At 43.1% G+C, this 26,762-nt stretch overlaps 1 protein-coding gene across 1 annotated transcript in view; it reads left to right on the top strand.

Annotated features, from left to right (window-relative positions):
• The first annotated feature begins 1,022 nt into the window (after nt 1–1,022).
• The window catches only part of SYNPR (synaptoporin), a 310,932-nt gene continuing 285,192 nt past the window's right edge, over nt 1,023–26,762 (top strand). Inside the window, exons 1-2 of the mRNA XM_024124142.2 lie at nt 1,023–1,128; nt 1,244–1,309. Of these exons, the coding sequence (XP_023979910.1) occupies nt 1,111–1,128; nt 1,244–1,309 (84 nt within the window). The 5' untranslated portion in view covers nt 1,023–1,110. The remainder of the gene's footprint in view (nt 1,129–1,243; nt 1,310–26,762) is intronic.

Genomic DNA, 26,762 nt, shown 5'->3' with positions numbered 1-26,762 from the left:
CATAGAAAGAACTCAATTGTTTTGTTGTTGTTTACTAGTTTTGGCAAGCTTAGCAGACTAAGGAAGAAAGAGTATGAGTTGAAGTGGGGATGCACTCGGGCCTATTTATGATGGACTGGGGGAGCTTCATTCGAGGGTTCTATCTTAGGCAAAGGATCTCAGTAGAAACAGCATGAGTTTTGAAGGAACTTGAATTCCAATCCCTGTTTAGCCCCTCATGAGCTACGTTAGCTTGGCTAATTCAGCCTCGCGAAGTCTATTTTCTACTTTTTTTTTTCCCTACTTTAAAAAATGGACATTATAATTCTCTCCTGACCTCACACAGTGGCCATGGGATTACCTGCCTGGCACACTGTCCCATATTTTCATGATTCATTCGTTTCCCCCTCCCCCTCTAGCTCCCTTCCCCTGACCTGACCCTCTGCCTACCCCTGAGGGAACGGGCAGTGTTTATCCTGTTCCTTGATGTATCCCAGCACCTGGCACTGCTTGGTCACATGGAGAACGTTCCATGAAGGCTCAGAAGAATGACCGAGTCAGCAGTCTTTCTCTGGTGTTCAGAAGTCACCAGAACGCACACACCTCCCCACGTAAGGTGTGGGTTGCCTCTCTCTCTTACCTGGAAACCCCGTCCTCAGGCAGGGGACCGTCTTCCTGAGGGTGCCAGCCTCCTTTCCCCAAACCTACAGCCCCAAAGTTGCCCTGGAGCCTCAGGGCACCGGGCGCGCGAGAGGCGGCGGCCCCGGAGCTAAGGTCGCGGTTGGGCCTCGCCCACCTCCTCGCCCGCCCCTCCGGACCTCGCAGCTGGCCAATTGCAGCCTCCCCCGGGCCGCTGGGCGGGCTCCAGCGCCGCCCCGGTCTCCCGCCTCCACCGCCGCTCCGCCTCCCCGCCCGCCCCTCCCACCCTCGCCGCCTGTGCTCACCGCACCCGCGCGCAGGCTTCGAGAACCCAGCGTCCGCGAGCCCGCGCCGGGCGCCCAGCTCTCCCCGGCCTAGCTCCTCCGGCTCTTTCCGAAAGGGGGCTTCTGGCTCTGAGGACGAGGACGGTAGTGGCCCTCGAACTTCATTTTCAAAGGCACCGCTGGGTGAGAAGCCCGAGCGAGGCGAGCTATGGACCCCGTGAGCCAGGTAGGACCGACTGGGCAGCGCGGTTGATGCCGCGGGACCCCCGGGCTCCGGATGCTGCGTCTCCAGCCCCTTCCTCACGCTGTCTCTTTCTCTCTCTTGCCTCCTTGGTCCACAGCTGGCCTCGGCAGGCACCTTCCGGGTGCTGAAGGAGCCCCTTGCCTTCCTGCGAGCCCTGGAATTGGTGAGTAGCGGTGTGTGTGCGGGGAGGGGACCGAGGCAGCGAAAACCAGTAGGTGAGGAGAGGTCGGGTGCGGTGCTGTCTGCTTGGTTCTGCTCCAAGCCTGGGATGCAAAAGCCGCTTCCTTCAATCCTCCCCACTCCCCAGGTGCCATTCCGGGATGGCGGGGACAGGATGTAGGGTCCCGGCTTGGAGGCGGGAGCGTGGACGAGTTTTTGCAGGCGCTTAGACGAGGTGTCATGTCTCGTGTCACCGAGGCGCTTACACACGCTCAGGGGCTGGGGAAAGAAGCCTCCTGGGGAGACTGGGCGGGGAGCAGATGGGGGAGCTGCCTCTGGGCTCTGGCTGCTCACCTGGATTATTGCGGGGGTGAGGGCGTGAGAGGAGGGACCCGGGGCTGAGCGGAGTAGCGAGCGGGGAGGGCTTTGCCAAGCTGGGAAAGTTGGTGAGCACTGGGGCAGCTCTCCGCCCCGCCCGGGATGCTTGGAAGCGCTGTGATCCGCGCTCCGCAGCCGGAGCTCCAAGGAGAGAGAAGCTTCGAGGCTGTGAAAGATACTGCCGTCGAGAGCGGGACTCCTTCCCATCTCAGAGTTTCTCTACTCTGGCTGCTCTCGAGGGCTTTTCTGATTTCTTCTAGAACCTCCCAGGCTTCTCTGTGGAGTTTGCTTCAGCGACGGGGCTTTAGGAAGTTATAGTACTCTTCTGTCCCCTTAAAAAACAACTTGATAGTCCTAGGGCAACTTATCTTTGGCAGAGGAGGCACAGAAACAGTTACCCAGGGGGCCACAGAGCAATGTTAGTGTCGCTGCTTGCATGATGGTTATTCAGAGTGAAATCTGCGGGTCACACTTTCTCTTGCTAGGAGCTCTGAAAGGCAAGCGAACCTATCTGAACCGAAAGTTCAGAGCCCGTCATGTAGCATTAATCACAGGCCCTATCACTGACTAGCTGGGAAGTTATGTAAGAGCGTGTTCTGTCCTCCCAGATCTTAGCTCCTAGGCCCAGTATCCAGCTTTGGCAACACAAACTGTGGTACGTGCTTACGTGGATGATCTACAGGGTAATCACATTTGCCTTGTTTGTAAACCTGCATAAATATGCATGAATATATCAACTGGACATAACATCAGGACAGCATTTGGAAGGCTTGAACTGTTGGTTTGGGGATAGCTATTCTAAAACTGTTTTCCTCACAGCCACCGGTTAAAGCAAGCAGGACTCACCGTCTGGGCAGCTTTCAGTTGACTTTCTCAGAGTTCTGTCCACATTCGATCATTCAGCCATTCAACAAACATTCTCTGTGGAAGAGTGATTGTTTTGCTCAGTGTAAAGGCTCCATTGTCAAGCCATTGTCTCTCAAAACAAAATTCAAAGGCCTGACATCATTTCTGACATAATCTCTTATTGTTTCACACTGTCACTGTCCCTCACCTGAAACATTAGTTTGTATCCCCTTCAGTCCTGTTGCAGTGTTATTTCATGTCACTCCCCACACACAGCCTCTATGAGTATCTTTTTTTTTTTTTTTTTTTTTGTGGTATGTGGGCCTCCCTCTGTTGTGGCCTCTCCCGTTGCGGGGCACAGGCTCCGGACGCGCAGGCTCAGCGGCCATGGCTCACGGGCCCAGCCGCTCCGCGGCACGTGGGATCCTCCCAGACCGGGGCGCGAGCTCGGTTCCCCTGCATCGGCAGGCGGACGCGCAACCACTGCGCCACCAGCGAAGCCCCGAATCGTTACTTTTTTTTTTTTTTTGCGGTACGCGGGCCTCCCCCTGCGGTGGCCTCTCCCGTCGCGAAGCACAGGCTCCGGACGCGCAGGCCTAGCGGCCATGGCTCACGGGCCCAGCCGCTCCGCGGCATGTGGGATCCTCCCAGACCGGGGCGCGAACCTCGTTCCCCTGCATCGGCAGGCGGACGCGCAACCACTGCGCCACCAGGGAAGCCCCTCTATGAGTATCTTTCAGAGTGTGGTAAACCTGGATGAATTTTTTTTCCATGCAGATTTCTGGACACGAAATAAAAATATTGGGAAGGTAGGTGCCCAGGAATCTGCATTTTAAATAAGCTCCCAGGATAATTCTTATGCACATTAAAGTTAGAGGGCTACCACCCTAAGCTATACAAGGAGCCCCCGAAACTCCAAAGCGCTTTTTACCTCAAGGCTCTTGTTATTCTTATTAATACTATATGGAATGCCCTCACAGCCCAAGCCGAGAACAAATGTTTGTCTTTTAACCTCAGCTTAAATATTACCTCCTCAGTGAAGATCTCTCTCATATTTGGTTCTTCCTCTTTCCTCTACCCCAAACTGAATGATTCACCCCATTCTTTGGGCTTCCATTACATCTTATCCATTCATTTATTCATGAGAATTTATCACACTGCCTTATAGTTTTTTCCTGCTGTGTGTGTGTGAGAGGGAGAGAGAACTTATTACATTTAAAATATTTTTTTGATTTATGTATAGTTGGTTTCCTCTCTCTCTTCTGGGCCTCTGAGGCTCTAAGGAAGAAGGGATTTTGCTTGTAAATCAGTGATTAGCCTCTCATTTGTGGGAGAGAACCTGAATAAGGGACCAATGAAACCTTAAAAGGTCAAATAAGTTAGTTGATCACTACCTTTTCAAAGAGCTAAGGTCAAGAGATGAGAGCAGGGACATAGAAGCTTTGAGAAAGTTTATCAAAATGGAGAAAGGAAAATATCTCTTCTGTGCATGCCATGGGTGAAGAGTCACTCTGAGGTCTTTGTTTTCTGTGGGAGATAGTGACGAGAGAGTTCTAGCTCTTGGATGGCAGGAAATTTGTTCTGTTTGCTTCTGTGTTCCCCACAGGTGCCTTTCATGGTGCTCGGTAAACAGTAGTGATCAGCAAAAAGTGTAAATTGAGCGTGACAGAGCACTAAAACACCCGGTTTCTCCTGTTCTATGGGGCAACAGCTTCAAAGTTGGTAGTCTTGAAAGACTTTGAACTACAATCCTTTTTATTTTTCAGTATTTATTCTGTAGAAGTAAAAGTGTATGTAAAGATCTATGTTCCAGGCCATTTACTGCAACATCCTTTGTAGAGGAAAGAACTAGAAACAATTAGTAAGTCCGTTAATAGGAAAATCATTAATGTATGATTCATGCATGCTGTGAAATATTATACTGTCATTAAAAAGATGGGCTAGGGCTTCCCTGGTGGCGCAGCGGTTGCGCGTCCGCCTGCCGATGCAGGGGAACCGGGTTCGCGCCCCGGTCTGGGAGGATCCCACATGCCGCGGAGCGGCTGGGCCCGTGAGCCATGGCCGCTGAGCCTGTGCGTCCGGAGCCTGTCCTCCGCAACGGGAGAGGCCACAGCAGAGGGAGGCGCCCGCATACCACAAAAAAAAAAAAAAAAAAGATGGGCTAAATTAATATGCATTGCGCTGGCAGTCAGCATAGGTAATTGTATTTGATAAAATTATCAAGTGCAGAAAAATGAGTTTCATTCTTAGTATTTGATGAAATTGTTATATGGAAAAAAGTGGTTTTCAGTTTTCCTTCTTTTAATCAACACATGGAAAGTGTATTCAGTCAGATTTCAGACTAATGTATAGCATACAATATTTTTGTAAAAATAAGAAAATATAGTGTTGTGTGTGAACGTGGGTGCGTGTGTTTGTAATTTGTATAACCATAGATGTATACCTCTGAACTGTTAAAACTGATGTTTTTCCCAAAGGGTGTAATTTGAGGTTCCGTGGGGAGAGGAGAGGGTGAAGGAAAGCTGTGGTCTTCAGGAAGAATCACAGGCATATCTCTTGTCCACAGTTGTGCACATGAGTAATTAAAAAAAATAACTTATATTTTAGGAGGGGCTTCCCTGGTGGCGCAGTGGTTGCGCGTCCGCCTGCCGATGCAGGGGAACCGGGTTCGCGCCCCGGTCTGGGAGGATCCCACGTGCCGCGGAGCGGCTGGGCCCGTGAGCCATGGCCGCTGGGCCTGCGCGTCCGGAGCCTGTGCCCCGCAACGGGAGAGGCCACGGCAGAGGGAGGCCCGCATACCACAAAAAAAAAAAACAACTTATATTTTAAATGATCTTCTATGGATTGACCATATGAAGCAGTATTACTTCTAAATACATCCTCCACTTTGAGATTTATTGCCTTGGAGGGAAAATGCACTTTATTGATGTGTTCTTTGCTTAGGAAAGGCTCATGTATACAGTAGATTTAAAGTTTAAAAAACATATAAAAGTCAAGTCTTCAGGGAAAAAGCTTTAGCCAATTTCAAAGACCTTGAGGCAAAACTTCCAAATCCTTAATCTCTACTTAAATGAGGTTAGGGGACTTTCTGCTATCTTCTGGGTCAAAAACCACAATTCAGGACACAGCACTGACTCTGGTGGTCTGTTTCGTTTATTCCCTGATGATAAAATAGGTCCCCCAAAATGTCTTAAATCATCATTTGGAGATGGTAAAAAAAAAACTTTTTTTAATTGAACTTACCTTATTTCTCAGACTTACTAAATTGGTGTAGCATCCTGCCTTCCACTGATCATTCTTATTTTGCTACTTCAATTCTTTGCCAGTAGAATTTTGGCCTGCTTTTTTTTTTTTTTCCTTTTAAAGCATTTTTCTTAATACATTCTTTTTTTTTTCTACTATTTACAAGGCTCTGGATTTGCACCTGTGGATTTATGTGTAATGCAATGTAGGGACCCCAACAGTTCCAAATTGTCCAGGACTAGAATTGGTGCACATGTAAGGGCATCAAAGGGACTTCAGCTGCTGCAAATGATATTTGCTTGGCTGGCAGGTCCAGACTCCATCCCTCTAAAATTAACTGCTGGGGCAACTTGCTTGATTCCTCTAATTCTTATTCTCTGACCTCCGTCCCCCATTTTGCTACCATTTCTGCTACAACCCGTGGACTCCATATCTCCATTCTGCCTTTCCTTTCTGCCTTTCCAAAGGAGGCCAGCTTATCCAGAGATGCAGCATGTCTGATGTACGAGGCATTAGAGCTCCTTGATTTAAATGGAGGCACCTGCTTCCCTAACCTTCGTTCCTGAATCTGAATTCTGATCTATGTTTTTCAAATGTCATACTGCTTGCTTGATATGAATAGTATTTCTGATCATGTTATTGATAATAACACAGTAAGCATGTTTATGATATAATATAATATAGTTATCATTTTAAACTCTTAATGAGAGAAGTAACTAGCTACCTCTGTCATGCAGGCTTCATATGAGGCACTATATTCCAGTGCTTTCCATACGTCATCATATTGAATCTGTATGGCTTACATTCCCATTTCACCACGGAATTCAGGGGATGTTTATAACTCATCAGGGACAAAATTGTAGGAAATGGCAAAGCCAAGATTTGACATTCTCACTCCAAACTGTGTTCTCTTAAATGCTACACTCTTCTGCTTCCTTCATTGCGACAGACACCTGCCGTAACTTATCCCTAATCCTCAGAAACGTTAAAAGGCAGATGCTATCCGATTTTGCAGTGTTTATCTCACCCACTCTGATATGTATTTTAGGCCTTTTCTGAAAATGCCAAGGAATGTTTATATTTAGAGACTAACTCAAGAGACATCAATTGTCTTTGATATTGTTTTATTTTCTGTTGGTTATTAATTAACCAAGGTAGAGTAGGTTCTAATTAAAAATCAGTATCTTTTCATTTAAATACATAGAAAAAGATTTTGATTATAAAGCCAATAATTTAATCTTATTTTATGGGTCTTTTTTTCTATTTTCTTAAAAATACCTGTGCATGAGTCAGACAACTCTTTTTTTCTAAGCATAAGTAAGACAGGAATTCTAACATACAACTTATTTAAATTATGAGCAGCAATCTGCCATTGAGGGTGGGATGTAATTTCAAAGCTACATTAATTTGGATTTAATTATAGCTTCTAGCTTCTCAAGTGACAAAAATCATGTGTAAATGAAATATGAATCAATAAATACACTTTTCATAAAAGAGCAGCTCCCCAGTGGGCTAATGGATTTGTCCCTTCATGCTTTTCTGAGTTTCATTAAGACATTGGTATTTCACCCCACGAGTACAGAAAAAAAGATTAAAATACTACTTATGGATTTGAATCCCAATTTTATTCTTCCACTATCTTGGCGACCTTGGGCAAGTTATTTAATTTTATTAGGTATCATTTTTTTCTCATCTGTAAAATGGGACTGATAACATCAATAGTTGCTACTTCAGAGGATTGCTATAAATGACTTAATTCACATAAACCACCTTGCATAGTGCCTGGGCTATAAAAAGTGCTGAACAAATGATTGTGAAGGTGATGATGATGATAGTGATGATGATGATGATGGTGATGATGATGATAACAATTTGAGTGATTCTGGGAACGATGAAAAAGGAAGAAGTAGAAATCTACTGGAGAGTAATTTATAACATTATGGCAACTTCTTGCAAGTTAGAGTCTTGGCAAAGTTCTGACGTAGAAACTCTATATTCACACTTATGTGTGTGCCTCTTTTGAGCCCCTCACCCCTTATACCTTGCTGCCAGGGATTTTTTTTACCATAGCACGTGTGACTCTCTAGGGAATTGCTCCTCGGAATAATTGCGTTCAAGGAACATTCCAGAGACGCCAGTGTGGGACCTAAAGGAAAAGAAGAATTGCAGGAACTTATTTCTAAGGAATTTTTTTGTTGAGGTGTGGGGAGACAGTTTTCCTGATCTTTCTGAAATCATAATCCATAGACATTGCTTATTCTTGAAAGAGTTACATGTATCCAACTGAATTCTCCAGGGTGTAGACAAAGGTTCTTATAGCATCAACCACTATAAAGCACTTACTAACTACACCCTAATACCCAGGTACACCTGGCTCTTGGGAATCACCCAGATAAAAATAGGAGAAGAACCCTGCTCTCATGCTCAAGTAGAAACATCACCCTTAGTTCTCTGTTCCCCAGAGGATTCACATTTCTTCCTGATTCAGGTAAGAAAAATAGTCTTATGTTAATATAAAAAAAATAATAAAAAGCCTCTAAGGAATACATCTACAGAACAATGACTTTCCTTTGAGTCTTCACCTTCTGCAGGCATGTCTTTGACCTTGGCTGTATTTGTAATTATTCTCGTTCATTCTGTTAGCTTAGCCATCCTGTGAGAACCTCACTTCCTCACTGAATTTTGGGGACAACACCCCTTGCCTACATTCTCATAGTTTTGGAAATTTTAAGTAAGAACAAGCAAGTAAAACACTTTGTAAACTACTAAATGTCCTCCAAAAGTAAAAGATAGTTGTGATCATGATGATGGTGATGATAAGGAGCAATTTTTTCCAATCTAGGAGACTCTGGATATCATGAGATAATTGGTGAAGACTGGGGTGTGAAGTATCTCTGCTCCCTGTGGGGCTGAGCCCTTCTCAACCACTCTCCATCCTCTAGCTTTTGCCCCAGTCTTTTTTATCCCTTTGGAACCCACAAGAGAGAATGTTGCTGTCTGTTGAAACTGATGCATCATCAAAACTTGGAGGAAATCCACCCTCAACCCTTTTCGCTCTCATACTAAAAGCCTGTTTCTTGCTCTGTACACATTTCACATTTATTAGATATTTGGGGGGCCTGGTGATGGTCTCTTGCTGGGCTGATGGAATTTTGCACATGCCCCTTCCTGTGCTTAGAACACACACTCTCTTTTTTCACCAAACCCCCTTTGGCTGGCAAATTGCTCTTCTCTTTTCAGGTGTCAGTTTAGACATCACTTCTTTTGGACTTCTTTTTTTTTTTTTTTTTTTAATTTATTTATTTTTGGCTGTGTTGGGTCTTTGTTGCACGTGGGCTTTCTCTAGTTGCGGTGAGTTGGGGCTACTCTTCACTGCGGTGCGTGGGCTTCTCACTGCGGTGGCTTCTCTTGCTGAGGAGTACGAGCTCTAGGTGCATGGGCTTCAGTAGTTGTGGCACATGGGCTCAGTAGTTGTGGCTCGTGGGCTCTAGAGCACAGGCTCAGTAGTTGTGGCACACGGGCTTAGTTGCTGTGTGGCATGTGGGATCTTCCCGGACCAGGGATCGAACCCATGCCCCCTGCGTTGGCAGGTGGATTCTTAACCACTGCGCCACCAGGGAAGTCCAACATCACTTATTTTGGGAGGGCCTCTCTGAGTAGGGAGGTCCCTCCAGATGAAGTCAGCCTCCTGTTGGCTCCCAGAGCACACTGTTTAATGACTTTTTTTTTTTTTTTTTAAATTTTAGCTCCTCAACTAGACTAAAGGCTCTGTGAAAACAAGGATCTTGTTTGTCTTGTTCATCAGTACATTCTAAGTATCTAACACAGTGCTTGACACACGGTAGGAACACCTCCAGGGGCATTCATAAGTCCCACCAAAACACCCAGGCAATTGAACATAGGAACCAGGCAATTGACGATATGCAATATCCTGAGATAAACCGTAATGGAAAAGAATATAAAAAAGAATGTATATATATATATATATATATATATAACTGAATCACTTTGCTGTACAGCAGAAATGAACACAACAGTATAGATCAACTGTACTTCAATAAAAAACCCGAAACATCCATGCAATATCCTGAGATAAACCGTAATGGAAAAGAATATAAAAAAGAATGTATATATATATATATATATATATATATATATATAACTGAATCACTTTGCTGTACAGCAGAAATGAACACAACAGTATAGATCAACTGTACTTCAATAAAAAACCCGAAACATCCAGGCAGTAGGTGCTTAGTAAGTATAGGTTGAAGGAAGTGAGGGAGAAAAGGAGGGAGGAAGAGAATAGAGAATGATTAAATGAATCCTTGAGAACACATTGGGTGGAGTGTCAAGTACCTTTCATGAGCTCCATTGTAAAGAGGAATTGTAGGGACCCCCATAGAAACAAAGGTGTAGCTGTCAGTCTTGGTTGTGGAGGAGAGTAACTCCTGACTCAACTGTCAAAGAAAGAGGGCAGCTGCAGGCATGCCCACCGCCAGCGCGGAAGGAGAAAGAACTCTCAGGGAGATAATTGCGCGAGGGCTGGCACAGGCCCAGGCTGCAGGTCTTGGGTTCAAGGCAGCGCCTTAGCAAGAGTGTTGCCGGTGTCGTGCCTTGGCCGCTGTCCCACTGCCTTCTTGGTGTGTTCCCTTTCTCCTGCTCATTGAGCTCATTCTTTCTGTGATTCTCATCTCACGTCCTAAGAGAGGGAATACGATTGGCTCAGCGGATAATTTGTTCAGGGGACACAACCGTCAGCCCCAGGCCATATCAGGCTATGGATTGGCTGCCCTGGGCCAGAGGTTCACTGAGAGTCCCTGTCACTTGTGGCCTGAATACAAAGTGTCATGAGATTCAAACCATGTCCCCTAGACTGTTCTTTAAGTCCCGGGCACTTTAGGTACAGGGAGAGGTGTATGTGTCTGGTGGACGAGGAAGGCAGAACTGGTAATTTTCTTAAGGAGAAGACATTGCTTCTTTGAGATTTGGGGAGCAGGCTTCCTGGAATTTGCTCTGACGAGGGGCCATTGGGGGGATCCACGCTAATAATGTGATCTGGAGGGGCTGTGCCTTCGCCCCTTCAACACGTGGGCTCTGCCAGCTTGTGCCGCTTGTTCATCAGTTGAAAAGCCTCTTTCTGAGAATAACGATGGGGTTTTTCCCTAGTCATGAGATAGCCCATTCGTGAAGGAAAACGTATAACCCCAAACCACACATACTTCATCTTTGTTCACAAATTGGTAGGTTAATTCAACACTGGCCCTTAACATTAAAAGACTACATTAATGAGTACTTCAGTTATCTGCTTGTGTTTATTAACGTGGTAGAAAGGAGAAAAACATGAATGGATGGGAGGGGTTGGTTTGCTTTTAATTTAATATCCCTATGCAAATAAAATTTTTTATCCTGAATGTTTACTCATGGGAGAGTCATTGGCTTGCCTGGTGTGATGGGTCCTGTTTGTTTCAGGAGGGTATGGGGGAGGAATTGGTTGACAAGCAAGAATCCCATGAAAAACCTGGAAGATAATGTGGGGCTTGAAGGAGCCTGGGCTTTGGAATGAGCTTTTTGCTGGAAGGCTGGCTCTTCTCTCCAGCCATGGGACACTGAGCAGATTACACGATTGTGCTTGTCCTCAGGTCCAAGGCCATCAAATGAAGGTCGTGAAAGTCACATCTTTGGGTTACTGTGAGGGTTCAGTAAGACAGTGTTTATAAAACCCCCAGCAGAGCATCTGGTTTATATTGAGGCTCCCTAACTGTAACTAAGGAAGAGGTTGTTAAAGACAATGATATGCTATCTGTAAATAAAATTAAGCATTCCAAAATTTTTCAGGAGAGTATAAACATAAAGTTTGGTCAATATATTATCATCATATTGTCTTTTATTTCTATTCTTCTCTCTTCATTGTGAGTTAATCATAAAATATACACAAGTAGTAGTAACACTAATACATAGAGACAAGGACTTAACCTAAGTGCCCTACATGTGTTATTTCACTTGGTCTCACTTTACTTTTGAAGGACCAAATAATAACTCGTTTTATATGTGAAGGAACTGAGGCCTAGAGAGGGCAAACAACTTGCTTAAAATCATACAGGGAGCATGTGAGAGAGCTAGGACTTGAACCCAGGCAACTAGATGCCAGGCCCCTTGATCTTAATCATTTTTCCATATCACCACCCATTAGTAGTGATCACTCATTACCTCTGCATCTTGAAGTTAAATGATTTCTCCAATGAAAACAGCCAGGACAATATATATAATTGCTTCTTAAAGTCATGTCTTCTTATTTCCTCATTCAGGTCCCTTTCTGCTATCTCATGTTGTCAGAGCACAAAGAAAAATATAAATGCTCATCCCCATAATGACTAAGGATGTCCAGACCTTCTCAGGGACCTTTTTCCTTCTCAAAAATACTCCTAACCCCTGAGAAAATTTTACTGATCTGTGTATCTTTTCTAACAAAATCTTTATTCACTGATCCATTGCATAAAGAAATTCAGGTTTAGGAATGTGTTGTTGAAACATGCCTATAAAGAGTTTTGTAGAAGTCAGAAAGGATCCGGATATTTAGCAAGATGATGAACACTTAAATTCTTTTTGGATGCCTGATAAATTACTTGAATCAAACAGATTCCATCATGGATGCAGGAAGAGCAAATGAATTGTCTGCCCATTGTGTGTGTGTGTGTGTGTGTGTGTGTATGTGTGTGTGTGAGCTGCCATCCTTTGGATTTGTTACTTTGAAGGATTTGTGTGCCAAACAAGAAGACATACCCCCTTATGGCTTTAACAAGAAGCACTCACACATCCATCTCGTCTACCATGAGACTGCCTGGCTGTGCTTTCACGCCCTTAATTCACCTGATGGCTTTGCCTGCACCTGATAGACAGTTGGAATTACCTGTGGGATCCTTTCTGAAGCAGAAATGTAGAATTGAGAAGGTAGGAGGGTTAGATTAGAGGAAAAAGAGATACCAGAAAATTAGTAGGCACAAACCCATCATCTGAGTGAAGAATGGAGATCCTGGGAGATACTTAAGCTAGAAAAGGGGGTGGCTTGATGAGTAGAGATTGTGACTGTGATTTGGAATGTGCTGCCTTTAGAGCCATACTAGCTTGGGTTCAACCATAGACCGTGAGTGTGTTCAAGGGCAAATCAGCCTTACTGAGTCTCAAGTTCCTTGGGGATTTTACTTACCTAAAAGATATCTTTACATGATAAAAATGAATTCATGACTAAAAACCCTTGGACACACCCTTTCTGTCCCTGACTCTCAACTTCTTGAACTGTAATGAGGATAAAATCTAGAACACAGACCTGTGAAATAAGCTGAGCCAACATGTGTGTAAGTTCCCATAAGAGGGCTCAATAAATACTGAATGTTCCCAAATCTAGAAAACTAAAGCTCAGATGTCTGGGGACGCTTTAATATAGGAGCAATGCCTGATGTGTTACCTTAACTTTTTTTTTTTTTTTTTTAATAAATTTATTTATTTATTTATTTTTGGCTGCTTTGGGACTTCGTTGCTGCGTGCGGGCTTTCTCTAGTTGCAGCGAGCGGGGGCTGCTCTTCATTGCGTTGCGCAGGCTCCTCATTGCGGTGGCTTCTCTTGTTGCGGAGCACGGGCTCTAGGCATTAATATAGGAGCAATGCCTGATGTGTTACCTTAACTTTTTTTTTTTTTTTTAAATAAATTTATTTATTTATTTATTTTTGGCTGCTTTGGGACTTCGTTGCTGCGCACGGGCTTTCTCTAGTTGCGGCGAGCGGGGGCTACTCTTCATTGCGTTGCGCAGGCTCCTCATTGCGGTGGCTTCTCTTGTTGCGGAGCACGGGCTCTAGGCGCACGGGCTTCAGTAGTTGTGGCTTGCGGGCTCTAGAGCTTAGGCTCAATAGTTGTGGCGCATGGGCTTAGTTCCCCCTAGCATGTGGGATCTTCCCGGGCCAGGGCTTGAACCCATGTCCCCTGCATTGGCAGACGGATTCTTAACCACTGCGCCACCAGGGAAGCCCACCTTTACTTTTCATCTACGGCTGCAGTTATCTGAGGAAAGGGAGAAGGCATATGTTCATGTTTCATAATCATTGACTAGACTGTGTAGAAGAACTTTTGTCGTCAGAACCACATCACAGATTCTATTTATGAAGCAAGTGAAAGCAAAACATGAATATATGTATTTGAAATCTATTTTAGATGACGTGCTTCATTGGTTAAAAAAAAACAAAGAATATGTATGAAATTGTTCATGGCATTAAACTCTAACCTAGAGTTTAGAGGGAAAAGTATAGTCTTTCTGGGGCAAAGACTATGCTTATTAGCAAGAATGATAAATTTGAAGTATAAATATTGTTTATACTTTTTATTACTATTTTAAATCGCTGGCTCCTTTTTGATTTCTTTTTAATACCTGGCTTTATTCATTACATTTCCCTCATTTGGTAACAGAAAGAATGACTGGGTTTGACTGTCAGCTCCACCACTGACAAGCTAGGTAACCTTGGGCACCTTACTTAACCCCTTCGGGCCTTTCATGTATATAAGAGTAGAAATAATAATAATTAGCAGGAAGAATTATTGTGTTGGTTAAATGAGATAACACTTGCAAAGAGTGATGGCTCATAGCAAGCACTCAATACATTTTTATTTCCTTTCCTTCTTTCCCTCAGAATGTGTTTTACTGCCAATGTAAATTTCTAAAGAATTTGCGAAATTCTGGAAAATTTCACAAGAGTCTTTGTTTCTCTAGTTGTTCCTCGGTGTTCTCATGTTCTCTCTCTCTCTCTCTCTCTCTCTCTCATACACACACATCTGCACACACATGCACTGTTTGTACTAAAGGCCATAAAGAGCAGGTGCCTAAGCCAAATGAATTCAAATGGGACAGTATGATCTGGCAGGTGTGGTCGGCAAGGAGAGAATGATTAGAGTAGATCATCAAGTCCTACATCAGTGTCCTAGACACATTGGAGCCCAGGCTGTCTGCAGGCTTTGGCTAGATGACCATGAATTTGTGATGCTTTTCTGAAAGGAATAACATACTTTTTCATTTTAAAGAAAAAGCCCCCATAAACAGTGGGAGTTCACTAAATGGCTGTAAATAAATGAGCTCTTGTTATGTGCCAGGCTGTCCTAAATCAGTGCTATGTACATTATATATACAATTTCATTCAACTCTTACATTGACCTCATAAGGTCCACTTGCCCAAAGCTACTGAGCTGATAGATGACCAAGGGAGGATTTCAAGCCACGTATGTTTGACCTCCTGCCTCTCCCACGCTGCTGTGATCTAAACATACTACGTATATGGGTATTGGGGGGTGGATTTCTTTTGACTTGCTATTTACAGCCATTTTTATGCATAAGTTATTTGTTTAGTAATTTAAAATCACAAAACTATAAGCAAAAGTTAGTAAAGCAAAATTACCCAATGTCCTTCTACCTAGAGACAACTAAGGTTAATATTTGGAAAGGTATTCTTTCAGACATGTTGATGTACCTTTTTTCCCTGAAAAAAAAACGATGAGTTAGATTGCTAGGGCTGCCATAACATAGTACCACAAACTGGTTGGCTTTAACAACAGAAATTTATTGTCCCATAGCTCTGGAGACCAGAGGTCTGAGATCAAGGTGTGGGTAGAGTTGGTTCCTTCTGAAGGCCATGAGGGAGAATCTGTTCTTTACCTTTCTCCTAGTTTCTGGTGGTTTGCTGTCAATCTTTGGTGTTCCTTAACTTGTAGATGATGTATTGCCTGAATTTCTGCCTTTGTCTTCACATGGTGTTCTCCCTGTATGTGTATCTGTGTCCAAATTTCCCTCTTTATATAACACAAGTCATATTGGATTAGGGCCCACCCAATGCCAGTGTGACTTCATCTTCACTAATTACATCTGCAATGACCCTATTCCCAAATAAGGTCACATTCTTAGGTACTAAAAGTAAGGATTTCAACATATGAATCTTGGAAGGACACACTTCAACCCATAACAGATGGGTTCTTAGAATAAATACTACTTTGTCATCTGCTTTGCCACTAGATAAGATATCTTTCTTCACAATTTTAATGGCTGTGTATTATTACACTGTATGCCTATACTAGAAATTATTTAACTAGTCTCTAATTTTAATAGTTTTTAAATGGATATTATTTTTAAAACCTGCAAAGAATCCCTTCTTAAAGATAAATGTTTACTGTATCTCTATTATTATTTACTTAGTTTCCAGATGTAGAATTTCTTGTTCAAAAGGTTAGGCATTTTTAAGGTATTTGAAACAAATGCCAGAGTGCCCTCCAATGAGGTGCTTCCACTGTGGGCATTACCAGTTAAAAGGTTTTCCAATTTCATAGACAAAAATGTAACCTTGATTAAATTTGTACTTCTTTAATTTGCAGTGAGATTACACTTTTTTTTAATAAGATTGTTTATCTTATTTTCATTTGGAAACATTTTAATGGACAGAATGGATTTGTAAAGCAGTAGCTGAGGCTGCCAAATTCATGATGCTGGTCACGTGGGCTTTTATATAAGCTGCTGCCTTAATCTTTCTTGGTCATTGTACTACTCCACCATTTGGAAATTACTTAGATTGCTGTACTCTGACTTGGGTAGAGAGGCAAATACTGAGCCTTCCTTTCTCTGAATCATTATATAACAATAGATTTACGTAATTTTTAGCATACCAAAGTTAACTTCTGTGTTATGAATCTTTAACAATATAATTTTATAATCTAAACTTATCATCCGATTTGCATTTATTTATATTTTTAATATTAAACTTATTTATCATCAGTAACTTATTTTACCTTAAATGATACTCATAAGTGTTGGTGCATACTCAGTACCTTTCTGAAATGTGACGCTCACGCATATGTATGTAGTGATTTAGGCATACAGATTTATACCATACCTTCTTCGGGTTTGAGGCATTTGGAACTTTAATAATTCTTTTGAGGGAAAGGGAGAGTGGATGGGGTGCTATTTCATCATCTGAGGAATCGTGGGGTGTATCTGGCTCATGATTGTAGAAAGCCCTATCAATAAAATAAAATGAATTCAGCAGCTGCCTGATGCCAAGGGCATTTCCTCTCTTTCTTGGATCACATTCCTGACCACACTTGCTATTAACAATGATAGCATTAGGGATGCACTCTGCCTCTGCCTCACACAGAGCTATTTTGGGCCACCTTGGCCTCTCTGAATTAAAATAACAGTTGTTAACATTCACTGTATACTTACTGAGCTCCAGGCCCTGTGTAAAATGCTTTCAACAAGTATGCCATTTAATTCTAGCGACTCTATTACAAGGCATACATCATTATTTCCCCTTCTTTAGGCAAGAAACCTGAAGATTAGAAAAACAAGTTTAGTCGTGTATGGTTTAAGTGTGTGTACTTGATAACAAAAGAGCTGAGATTTGAACCCAGGTCTTCAGTACTTCAAAAAGATCCTGTGTGCTTCACCTAGCAGTTGTAGAGGAAGAAGAGTTCCCATTCTCTCCCAGAGACCAGATACCTATGGGAAGAACCGTCCCAGCCAACAGGGCTGCTGTCCGTAGCCCTGAGTGAACCCAACTGAGGGACAGGCCCAACCATTTAGCCAGTCCGATGGTACCTATCAGGGCAAAATCCACCAAGGTGGTGGTTTGACTGAATCTGTTTATTTGTCTCAGTTAGGTGGGGAATTCTCTTGTGGGCCGGCAGAGCAAAATTCTTGAGCTCTCTTTGCAGTTCAAAGGCAAGTACTATTTTTTAAAAAAACATGTCTAATGAATTCACTTGATAAAACAATAAATGAAAGAAAGCATGGTTTTAATTTGCTTTGAATTGTAAAAGCAATTCTGATTTGTAGAAATCAGCACCTCAGTGGCCTAGGCAAAGGATGGAAAATACTCAAAAAGAGCCAGGGACTGGTTGCTCCCTGCCTTTTCAGTTTGTCAAGAAGGTCTCCGCCACCCTTTAGCTGACCCCCATCTGCTTGTAAAAATGCAAAGATCCACCCTTTAACTGACCCCCATCTGCTTGTAAAAATGCAAAGATCCCTTTTGTTTTATTGCCTTGTTTTGGGCGACACTCAGTTTCCTCTCCCATACTGGTTAGTCTGCCTTGGAAGAACCTGGGGAACATGCCCATGAACATCTGGCTGGTAAATGTTGGGGGCCAGAATGCAAACCAGGTTTGCTGGGGGCCAGGCAGCTAATGTGTGAGGAAGCAGGAAGCAGGCTGTCATAAGAGGCAACATTGCTGACCAGAGGTGATGGCGTTTCTGCCTATAGATGCAGCTGCTTCCAGTCTAGCCAGTTGTTGCTGAGCAGGAACATAGGCCTAAAGTGTCTAGATATTTCCACTTTTCTTAAGAAAACGGCAATAAGAATTCTGGTGCTATTCTTGGGAGGTTTTCTTGGTTTTTTAATTTAATTAATTTATTTATTTATTTTTGGCTGCGTTGGGTCTTTGCTGCTGTTGGCGGGCTTTCTCTAGTTGCAGTGAGCAGGGGCTACTCTTCGCAGTGCATGGGCTTCTCAGTGTGGTGGCTTCTCTTGTTGTGGAGCACGGGCTTCAGTAGTTGTGGCTCACGGGCTCTAGAGCGCAGGCTCAGTAGCTGTGGTGCACAGGCTTGGTTGCTCGGCGGCATGTGGGATCTTCCCGGACCAGGGCTTGAACCCGTGTCCCCTGCATTGGCAGGCGGATTCTTGACCACCGCGCCACCAGGGAAGCCCCTCCTTGGGAGGTTTTAACGTTGGAACTGTCTTCTATTTTTCAAACACTGGGAGGCCCATACTTTGCAGAATACACAAAGCATGGCTGACTTCTGGATGTGGCCCACAGTCTCCAGCTTGTTCCCACTGAACCCAGAATCCTGGCACCTGGAGGCTTTGTCCCTGTGCCCCCAAGGACCTGGCCCAGTTCCTCTTGCACAGAAAGTTCTCAGGAACCATTTGACTGAGGGATGAATGGGAACTTTGGTGTTCAGAAATTAACCCTAGCTTGGTTTTTGAAATGATGGAATTAGTGACTTCAAGGATCCCTTTTGCCTTTTGTCAGATAAAATAAAAATTTATTTTCACTAAATATCTAGGAAGCATAAAAATATAAGGTCTATGTCTTGGACCAAAACCATAATGGGAATGGAGGCCCTGGCTCCTAGTAGCAATGTACGATAAGTTAGTAATACAGCTCTGGGTCCCAGACAGTACATTGAGAAGAACTGAATTTCTCAGTCAACCAGTGTAATCTCAAAGAATTCTGTTCATAAAAAGTGCAGTTTAATTGTTTATAGTTTAAGAAATCAGTGAATAATTGGGGAGAATTCTGTATATTTATCTAGAGTAGACTGTCCAATAGAACATTCTGCAATAATGGAAATGTTCTATTCTTCACTGTCCAGTGCAGCCGTCACTAGCCATGTGTGGCTATGGATCACTTGAAACTGAGCAACCAAATTTTAAATTTAATTTATTTATAATTAATTTAAATTTAAATAGCTAGTGGTTACCATATTGGACAGCCCATGTGCAGAGAATCAGACCATCTATCTGTTTTGCAAGGGTGATATGCTAAACTTCAGCAAAAAACTTAATAGGGAATGGCTCTGTTCTTTAAAACATTCAATTTTACATTTATTTTTCAACACACATCATACAGTTGGTGGCAGGGAGTTTTTCAAGCCAACTTCTAGAAATTTATGAGACCCTGAATTTTCCGAGCTTGACCAGCTCTTTATGCTTTTTATGCATTTTATGTATTTCCATATATTTGTGAACTTTATACATTTATACATCAATTCTATAGATTGAAATAAAAAGATAAAACAAGCTAATAACCTTTTCTATTTGCCCTCTGATATGAAGCAAGATGACAGTTGTTAAAATTTGTACTAATTTGTTAGCACAAGAATATCTCATAATAATAGTTACTATTTTTTATTTTTTATCTGGGAAACAGGCTAAAAGTTACACAGATTGATCAGTATCATGTTGTGCAGAAAAATTAATTTCTTTAAGGTTTGGTTATAAAGAAATCATGTTGAAACATTTATTTATTCCATGATAAGCAAGGTAGTTTGGTAGTGTTTTGACAGTGGCCATATGAGCAGTATAATTAGCATGCAAGTATACGTTTAAGAGGAATAAGAGCATGGTAATCAGATTAAGAGAGCAACAGTGGTACAGATGCATCACTATTGTGGTGTCAGCCATATGAACAAGACCTGAAAGTGAGCAAGTCTGCGTGTCTCACACCCTCCTTACCTGCCGTTTCAGTCACCCATAGATAGTATAGAATTTTCAAGTTGGCCCTAGTGTCCTAGTTTTGCAGTGTCTTTGTTTGGGTTCCCTTGAGAGCACCACCTAAGTCAAAAGCAGCATCTATGAGGGTAATTTACTGGGAAGTGATCCCAGGGAATAGGAATGAGGCACCAGGGAAGTGAAATGGGGATGGGGAAGGAGGCATAACCAATAACTCACAGGGCTTCCTGAGAGAGCTTCATGCAATGCATCTCAGAACTAAGTACCTTGGGGACAAAAGGGGGAAATAGTAACCTTTTGGCTCCCACCCCCATTACTCAGGGGTGGCCTCATGGAAAGTAACTCCTGTCTTAGTTTGAGTTTCCCAAAAGCACAATCTGAGGTAAGGATGACAGTAGTTTCTTTGGCAGGTAATTCCCGCAAACACCGGTAAGGGGGTGGAGAAATGGGACAGGGAATGGAAGGCAATAGAGAATACATTATTTAAAATGTTACCACCATTGGCAATTGAAGGTTAATCCCAGTGGGAGATACTGGAGGCCACCGTAGAACACTCATTGGCTATAATTGTGTCACCTTGCTATTTCTGAAGAGGCTGGAAAATGTAGTTTGTAGCTGGCTGTGTTGATACCTCCAACAGAACTGTTACTAAAGAAGAGGAAGAGAGTGGATCTTGGGGAGTTACCAGTTTCTGACACAGCTACTCAACAGATATTTTTCAAATAGTTGCTGAATTCTCCACTTTGCTTTGGCTGAATTTATATTTTAAAAAAATCTTTTCTGATCCTTATCAGAGATCATTAAGCAGAAATCATTTGGTTGCAAGGAACAGCAACCCATTCAAACTGGCTTAGGGGAAAAATAGGATATATTGGAAGGAATCAGGGTTATCAAAAAACAAGATTAGTCAGGCTTCACGAGAGAGAGAGGAAGAGGAAAGGGAGAGCTGGGAGGTGAAAAATCCCTCCATTGTCTTGCGTGCCCTTGTTTCATCTGCTCTTCGCTCCTCTTTGTATCTTGGCTCCATTTCTCTGACTTTTACTGTCAGTATCTAGCTCTGCTTTTTGTATTCAAGGAAGGCACCATCTGCCCCCTGCCTGATTCTAACCACACAGTAGGAGCATCCAACACTGTTGCTCTTGGCACAGATTCTCCATTGATGGAGAATGGCTGACTCAGCCTCACCTGTGGTGTGGTTCAGCTAAGGTTCTATCTCCCCAGATCTGGGCAAAGGAGTAGGACCACATCGTATACGGAGGCTAGCCAGTGTTGGAGGGAAGGAGATTCTTCTAGAAGGGGCAATGAGTGGGGAGAAAAGGGTTGCTATCTCTACTTCACTGAGAGTGACTTCCTTCAAGTATGAGAAATTGCAACATTTATAAGAAAGCAGAATCCCAAGGCAGTTGGTAGTCATTGCTGAATCACAAACTCCCAGGAGAATGGTGGTAGTAGTTCCACAATAATTGAGAAATGAGCACAAATGAGGTGTCCCTGTGGGTGTTGACCGCCACTTAGATGTTGGGGACACTCCTTTTCAGACCATCTCCTGTGCAGCAGGAAGAGGCTCTTCCATGTTTTGAACGTGGCATTGTTGAATTCATTAATCATTAGAGGTGCTTGGTATTAAAATTAGCAGCAGATGATGAGTGTCCTTGATTGCAGAATTGGAATATGTTTTTCACTTGTGGTGCTCCAGAGTGATTGGGATATATTTTTGATAACTGTTCCAAGTTTCCCTGCCAGTTTCAGAGAAACTCTTCCCAGAAGAGCTGGTTGGGGTACAGAAATGGGGAGCAGAAGAAGGCGGGAATATGACTCACCTCCAGGTGATGCCTTGCAAATTGTACTTTGGCAAGTGACATTTTATAAAATTTGTGACCCAGAACCCCCTTTAAAAATGCTACTTGTATTCTGAGTTCTGAGTGTGAATTCTAGAAGGTACGTTCTCTCTCTCTCCACCCATTCATCCATCCATCCATCTTCATTCTAAGGTAATGTCAGCATGGATCTGCTGACTCAAATGCTTTGCTTTGAAAAAATGTGGCACGGTGTTGGTATTCACTAGCTTGATGTCAGCCTTCAGGTATGCTTTAAGGATAAAATAATTGTGCTGGGCTCGTGCACGGCCGTCTTCCAACTTCAGCTATTGTGAATGTTGACTGCTAACAGATCACAGCTGTCCCCCACCCAGAAAATTGCCTTTGGCTGAATGAAAGTCACCAAAACTAGGAACTTATTCTCTGCCCCAGGGGAAACCTACAGCTGGTAACTGTCTAATACTGGGGTACACAAAAGACTGGGTCCCTTGCCTCAGGGTGGGCCCATGTCTGGTACAATGCACACTTGAGAGCAGCTGGCGGGGTCAGACTGAAGCTGGCCTCTGGCTGACACCACATCCTTGAGCATCCCCTTCCTTGAGCTCTCCAGGAAACAGCTCTCTGCTGTTTCCTGGAGAGCACTTCCCTGGTAAATCAAGAGCATTCCAGTCTCTGTCTCAGGCTCTGCCTCTAGGGAACCGGTTCAAAGATAGGGATATTACTGCAGTTAGACCCAACTTTTTAAAAAGCGTATTGGCGAAGGAAGCTGTGGAGGGTTGGAAATAGTTCTCTTAAATGCAGTGAAATAAGATTTAGTGAAAAGAGAACTGGATTTGAAAATCCAGGCTTGAATCTCTGTGCCCCCACATGACCTTAAACAAGTCACTTTCCGAGCCTTCGCTCACTCGTTGGGAAAATAGGAGTATGAACTGATCTTTCCTTCATCATCTCTTGCGAATCTGGTGTTTTGTAGACATATCCTTTTTTTTCCAGTGTGTTACTGTGACAAGTTGGAGAAATAGATCTGGATATTTAGATGTTTTGAATGACCTTTAGAGTAAGATGTGCTTATTATACCTAATGTGGAGTGGGCCCTTAAAAGTGTTGTGAATTTTGAGCAATTCTTTAAAAATATTTATACTTAAAAAGGCATACGTTTGTAACTACTGGCTTACTTAAGAGACAGCTCAAGCCGTAGAACAAAATCTAGTAAAGGTTCCATTCGCTACTTTTTTTTAAGTTGGACTGGTAGGGAAGAAATGGGTAGAGGACATGGTTTACCATCTCATACTGAGTTTCATGCATATACCAACATTCACTAGTTTGATAAATTTATTTTTGTTCTGAAGTGTATCAACAATTAAAATTTCCTACAGTATTCCTTCACCAAAGTAAAAGACCTTCTGTCCTGAGGCTGTGATATGAATCTTCTGGAAATGACATGTTGTAATATATACAACTCTTCCACATTTATTGCTGCAGGCTTATGCTTAAATACATATGACTTAAGGAGGAGAGTTGAACTATTTTAGAAAATTCTCCATAGAAGCTTAGCAGTAACTAGTAAATGGATGCTTCTGACATGAATTCGTGTAACTTTCTGATGCCTTTGGATTTTGTCAAGTTCCCATCTTATCTTCTGCAGCAGCTGCTCCCCTGTTGTCTGTCTAATGAATTAATTTCACTCTAATATTGAATGTTACCACAACCTTCACTGGAAAGTATGCTTCATGAGGATAAGCCTATCTGTGAACTTCACCTCTACAATTCCATTACCTAGAGCTGTGCCTGTTTCATTGCAGGCACTCAGGTATTTCCTAAATGAATGGATGTATGAATAAGTGAATTAGTCCTTTTCCCACCTGGAATGCCATTCCTCGTCAGCATCCCTTGTTTGATCATTTTTCCCCCTGTTGAAATTTTACCCATTCTTCTAGAACCATGTCAAATTCTCAGATTGTTCCTTTTACTTACTTGAACTTTCATGAAAGAAATTTCTTCTTCTGTTTTGGGAGACTCATGGTTTCACTGTCTGCCCTAATGAGTTAGGCTGGTGTTTCCCAACATAAACTAGGCTTTGCAGCAGGAATCTCTTCCTGTTATTATTCAAACATAATGAGCATTATGTCCAAAGCCACAGCACTGTAAGTCATTGGAACAGAATTAAATCTTATTGGGCCTGACCCCAAGTTTATTAGTGCAATCCTCTGCGGCACTTTATTTCAATAGTCTTCAGATTATCTAGGCATATATTACATTCTTCAGTAAAAGATAATTTTTACCAAAAATTTTAATGTATTGGTTTTCATTATTGAAATAAAGCATCGATAATATTCAACAGCCACATTGAATAAATGTGCATAATTTATCCTATTCATTTAAAAATAATTTTTTCTAAATATAAATGTAACAGATGGTCATCATCCTAAATTTAGAAATGAACAGTGAGTACATTAAAGAATTCACTTTCAGAAACATATATTTTCAGAGGTGAAGATCATCAGGTATAAAAAGTTGCAAAACATTCATATAGAAATACTGGCTTCAGAAATAGTCTACCCTGTAATTCAGAACTCAGAAAAAAAATCTGAGAATAAAATGCTCTGTATGACCTTATCTTATAAACATCACTGCTATTTTCATGGTGCCCTATATGCAAGTTTCCCTTTCAAGCAGGGTGACATAGAGGGAGGGAGGCCGAGTTTGTTCATCAAAAGACCTTGATTCTGGTCCTGACTCTGTCATGTACTAGCTGTTAAGATCTTGGGCAGGGCTTCCCTGGTGGCGCAGTGGTTGAGAGTCCGCCCGCCGATGTAGGGGACACGGGTTCGTGCCCCGGTTCGGGAAGGTCCCACATGCCGCGGAGCGGCTGGGCCCGTGAGCCATGGCCGCTGAGCCTGCGCGTCCGGAGCCTGTGCTCCGCACCGCTTGGCCCGTGAGCCATGGCCGCTGAGCCTGCGCGTCCGGAGCCTGTGCTCCACAATGGGAGAGGCCACAACAGTGAGAGGTCCGCATACCACAAAAAAATAAAAAATAAAATTAAAAAAAAAAAGATCTTGGGCAAACCACTTCTCTCTCTGAGTGGTACCTGCTTAGCTTATTTCCCAGATTTTGGAGATCAAATAGTATATGAGCCATGTGTGTGATCATGCCTACTAAACTCTGTATGCACAGAAGGTAATTTATCCTGTGGAGTCCGACAGATTCATGTTCAAGTTTGAACTCAGTTATTTCCACGTGTGGGAAAGTTTTTCATCTTATCTGTAAAACTGGGATTAATATACTTACCTCATACATTTATTGTGACCATGAAATTTTCAAATGCCTGTAAAATACTTAGGATAAGTACTCAGCAAAGGCTAGCTACTATAAAGAGTTATGAAGAATGAGGACTTTAGTTTCTTCTATTTCTCCTTTTAAAAAATCCATTTTCGGGCTTCCCTGGTGGCGCAGTGGTTGCGCGTCCGCCTGCCGATGCAGGGGAACCGGGTTCGCGCCCCGGTCTGGGAGGATCCCATATGCCGCGGAGCGGCTGGGCCCGTGAGCCATGGCCGCTGGGCCTGCGCGTCCGGAGCCTGTGCTCCGCAACGGAAGAGGCCGCAGCAGAGGGAGGCCCGCATATCACAAAAAAAAAAAAAATCCATTTTCACTTTACAGACATGTTAGACTCTGCCAGCAATTTGGGGTGAGGTTTTGAAAAAAGCTACATCATCGTTTGGTGTTACCTGGTCATCTCCTATAGAGCTGAATGGTCCTTTTGAGTTTTACCAAGAGAAAGCTGAGTTATCTGCAGACATTGGCCATCATGATCTTCTGTGAGGGTTAAGCGCTGCAGGGTTCATGGCCCAATGAGATCCTCTGTAGTTAATGAAACCCTCTCAGTGGGTAATTCGGGGCAGCTGAGGAACAAAAGTCTGCTGTTACCAAGCGCTGTAGAACTGATCCAGCATAAAAAGCTGTACCAGCCAACTTTACCTTGAAACATCACATGAATTCTCCAATGAGTGCTTTTGGTGTTTCTTTGCTTCTTTTCTTATTCTAGGACTGTTCAGAAAAGCCATTCATTCCACAGTCAGTGATGGTATTTGAATGGCAAATTTTCTTCCAACAAGTAACAGCTGGGTTCATTTTATATTGCATTGTAAACGGCTGCTAGCAGATCCTTTTCTGCAAGTGGGTTCTGTTATAGGAGAAAGCATTTGGGAACTAAGGGGAGAGAGAAAGGTATCACCAATGCCAGCCCAGCTTCCCAAACAACTGTAAGGCCTTCAGTCACCTTGAGAATCACTCACCTTGAGTAAGAAAAGTGTGGGTGTCAAAGAAATTTTAAATTGCTGGTCATTTGGATGTAGTTTGTCTCTTTAAACAATGTCAGAATTGCTAGGAGCAGAGGAAAGACCAGGCCAGAGAAATGGCACAACTTACAAGGCAATTTGATGCTTCAGGTTGCAGGGCATGCTACAACCTTTCATTTCTTGTTAAAAGATTTTTTCTTGGGCTTCCCTGGTGGCGCAGTGGTTGAGAGTCCGCCTGCCGATGCAGGGGACACGGGTTCGTGACCCGGTCTGGGAAGATCCCACATGCCGCGGAGCGGCTGGTCCCGTGAGCCATGGCCGCTGAGCCTGCGCGTCTGGAGCCTGTGCTCCGCAACGGGAGAGGCCGCAACAGCGAGAGGCCCGTGTACCGCAAAAAAAGATTAAAGATTTTGTCTCTCTCAGAGCCTCCCAGTTGGAGTTCTCTGATTTAAAAATATCACTAGTGAGAATTGTATGAATGACTCATGAAAAAATACTCAACATTTTCTTCCTCTTGGGACTCTTAAGTATCACAGTCTCCCCCACTCTTTTTTTTTAATGAAAACATCATGTAAGTCTCACTGGAAGGAGAGGATTGGTAATGAAGGGTTGGCCTTTCTGGA

Source organism: Physeter macrocephalus, chromosome 18 (assembly GCF_002837175.3).
Source record: "Physeter macrocephalus isolate SW-GA chromosome 18, ASM283717v5, whole genome shotgun sequence".
In the NCBI taxonomy this organism is placed as follows: Eukaryota; Metazoa; Chordata; class Mammalia; order Artiodactyla; family Physeteridae; genus Physeter; species Physeter macrocephalus.
This window is presented reverse-complemented; position numbering and strand designations above follow the sequence as displayed.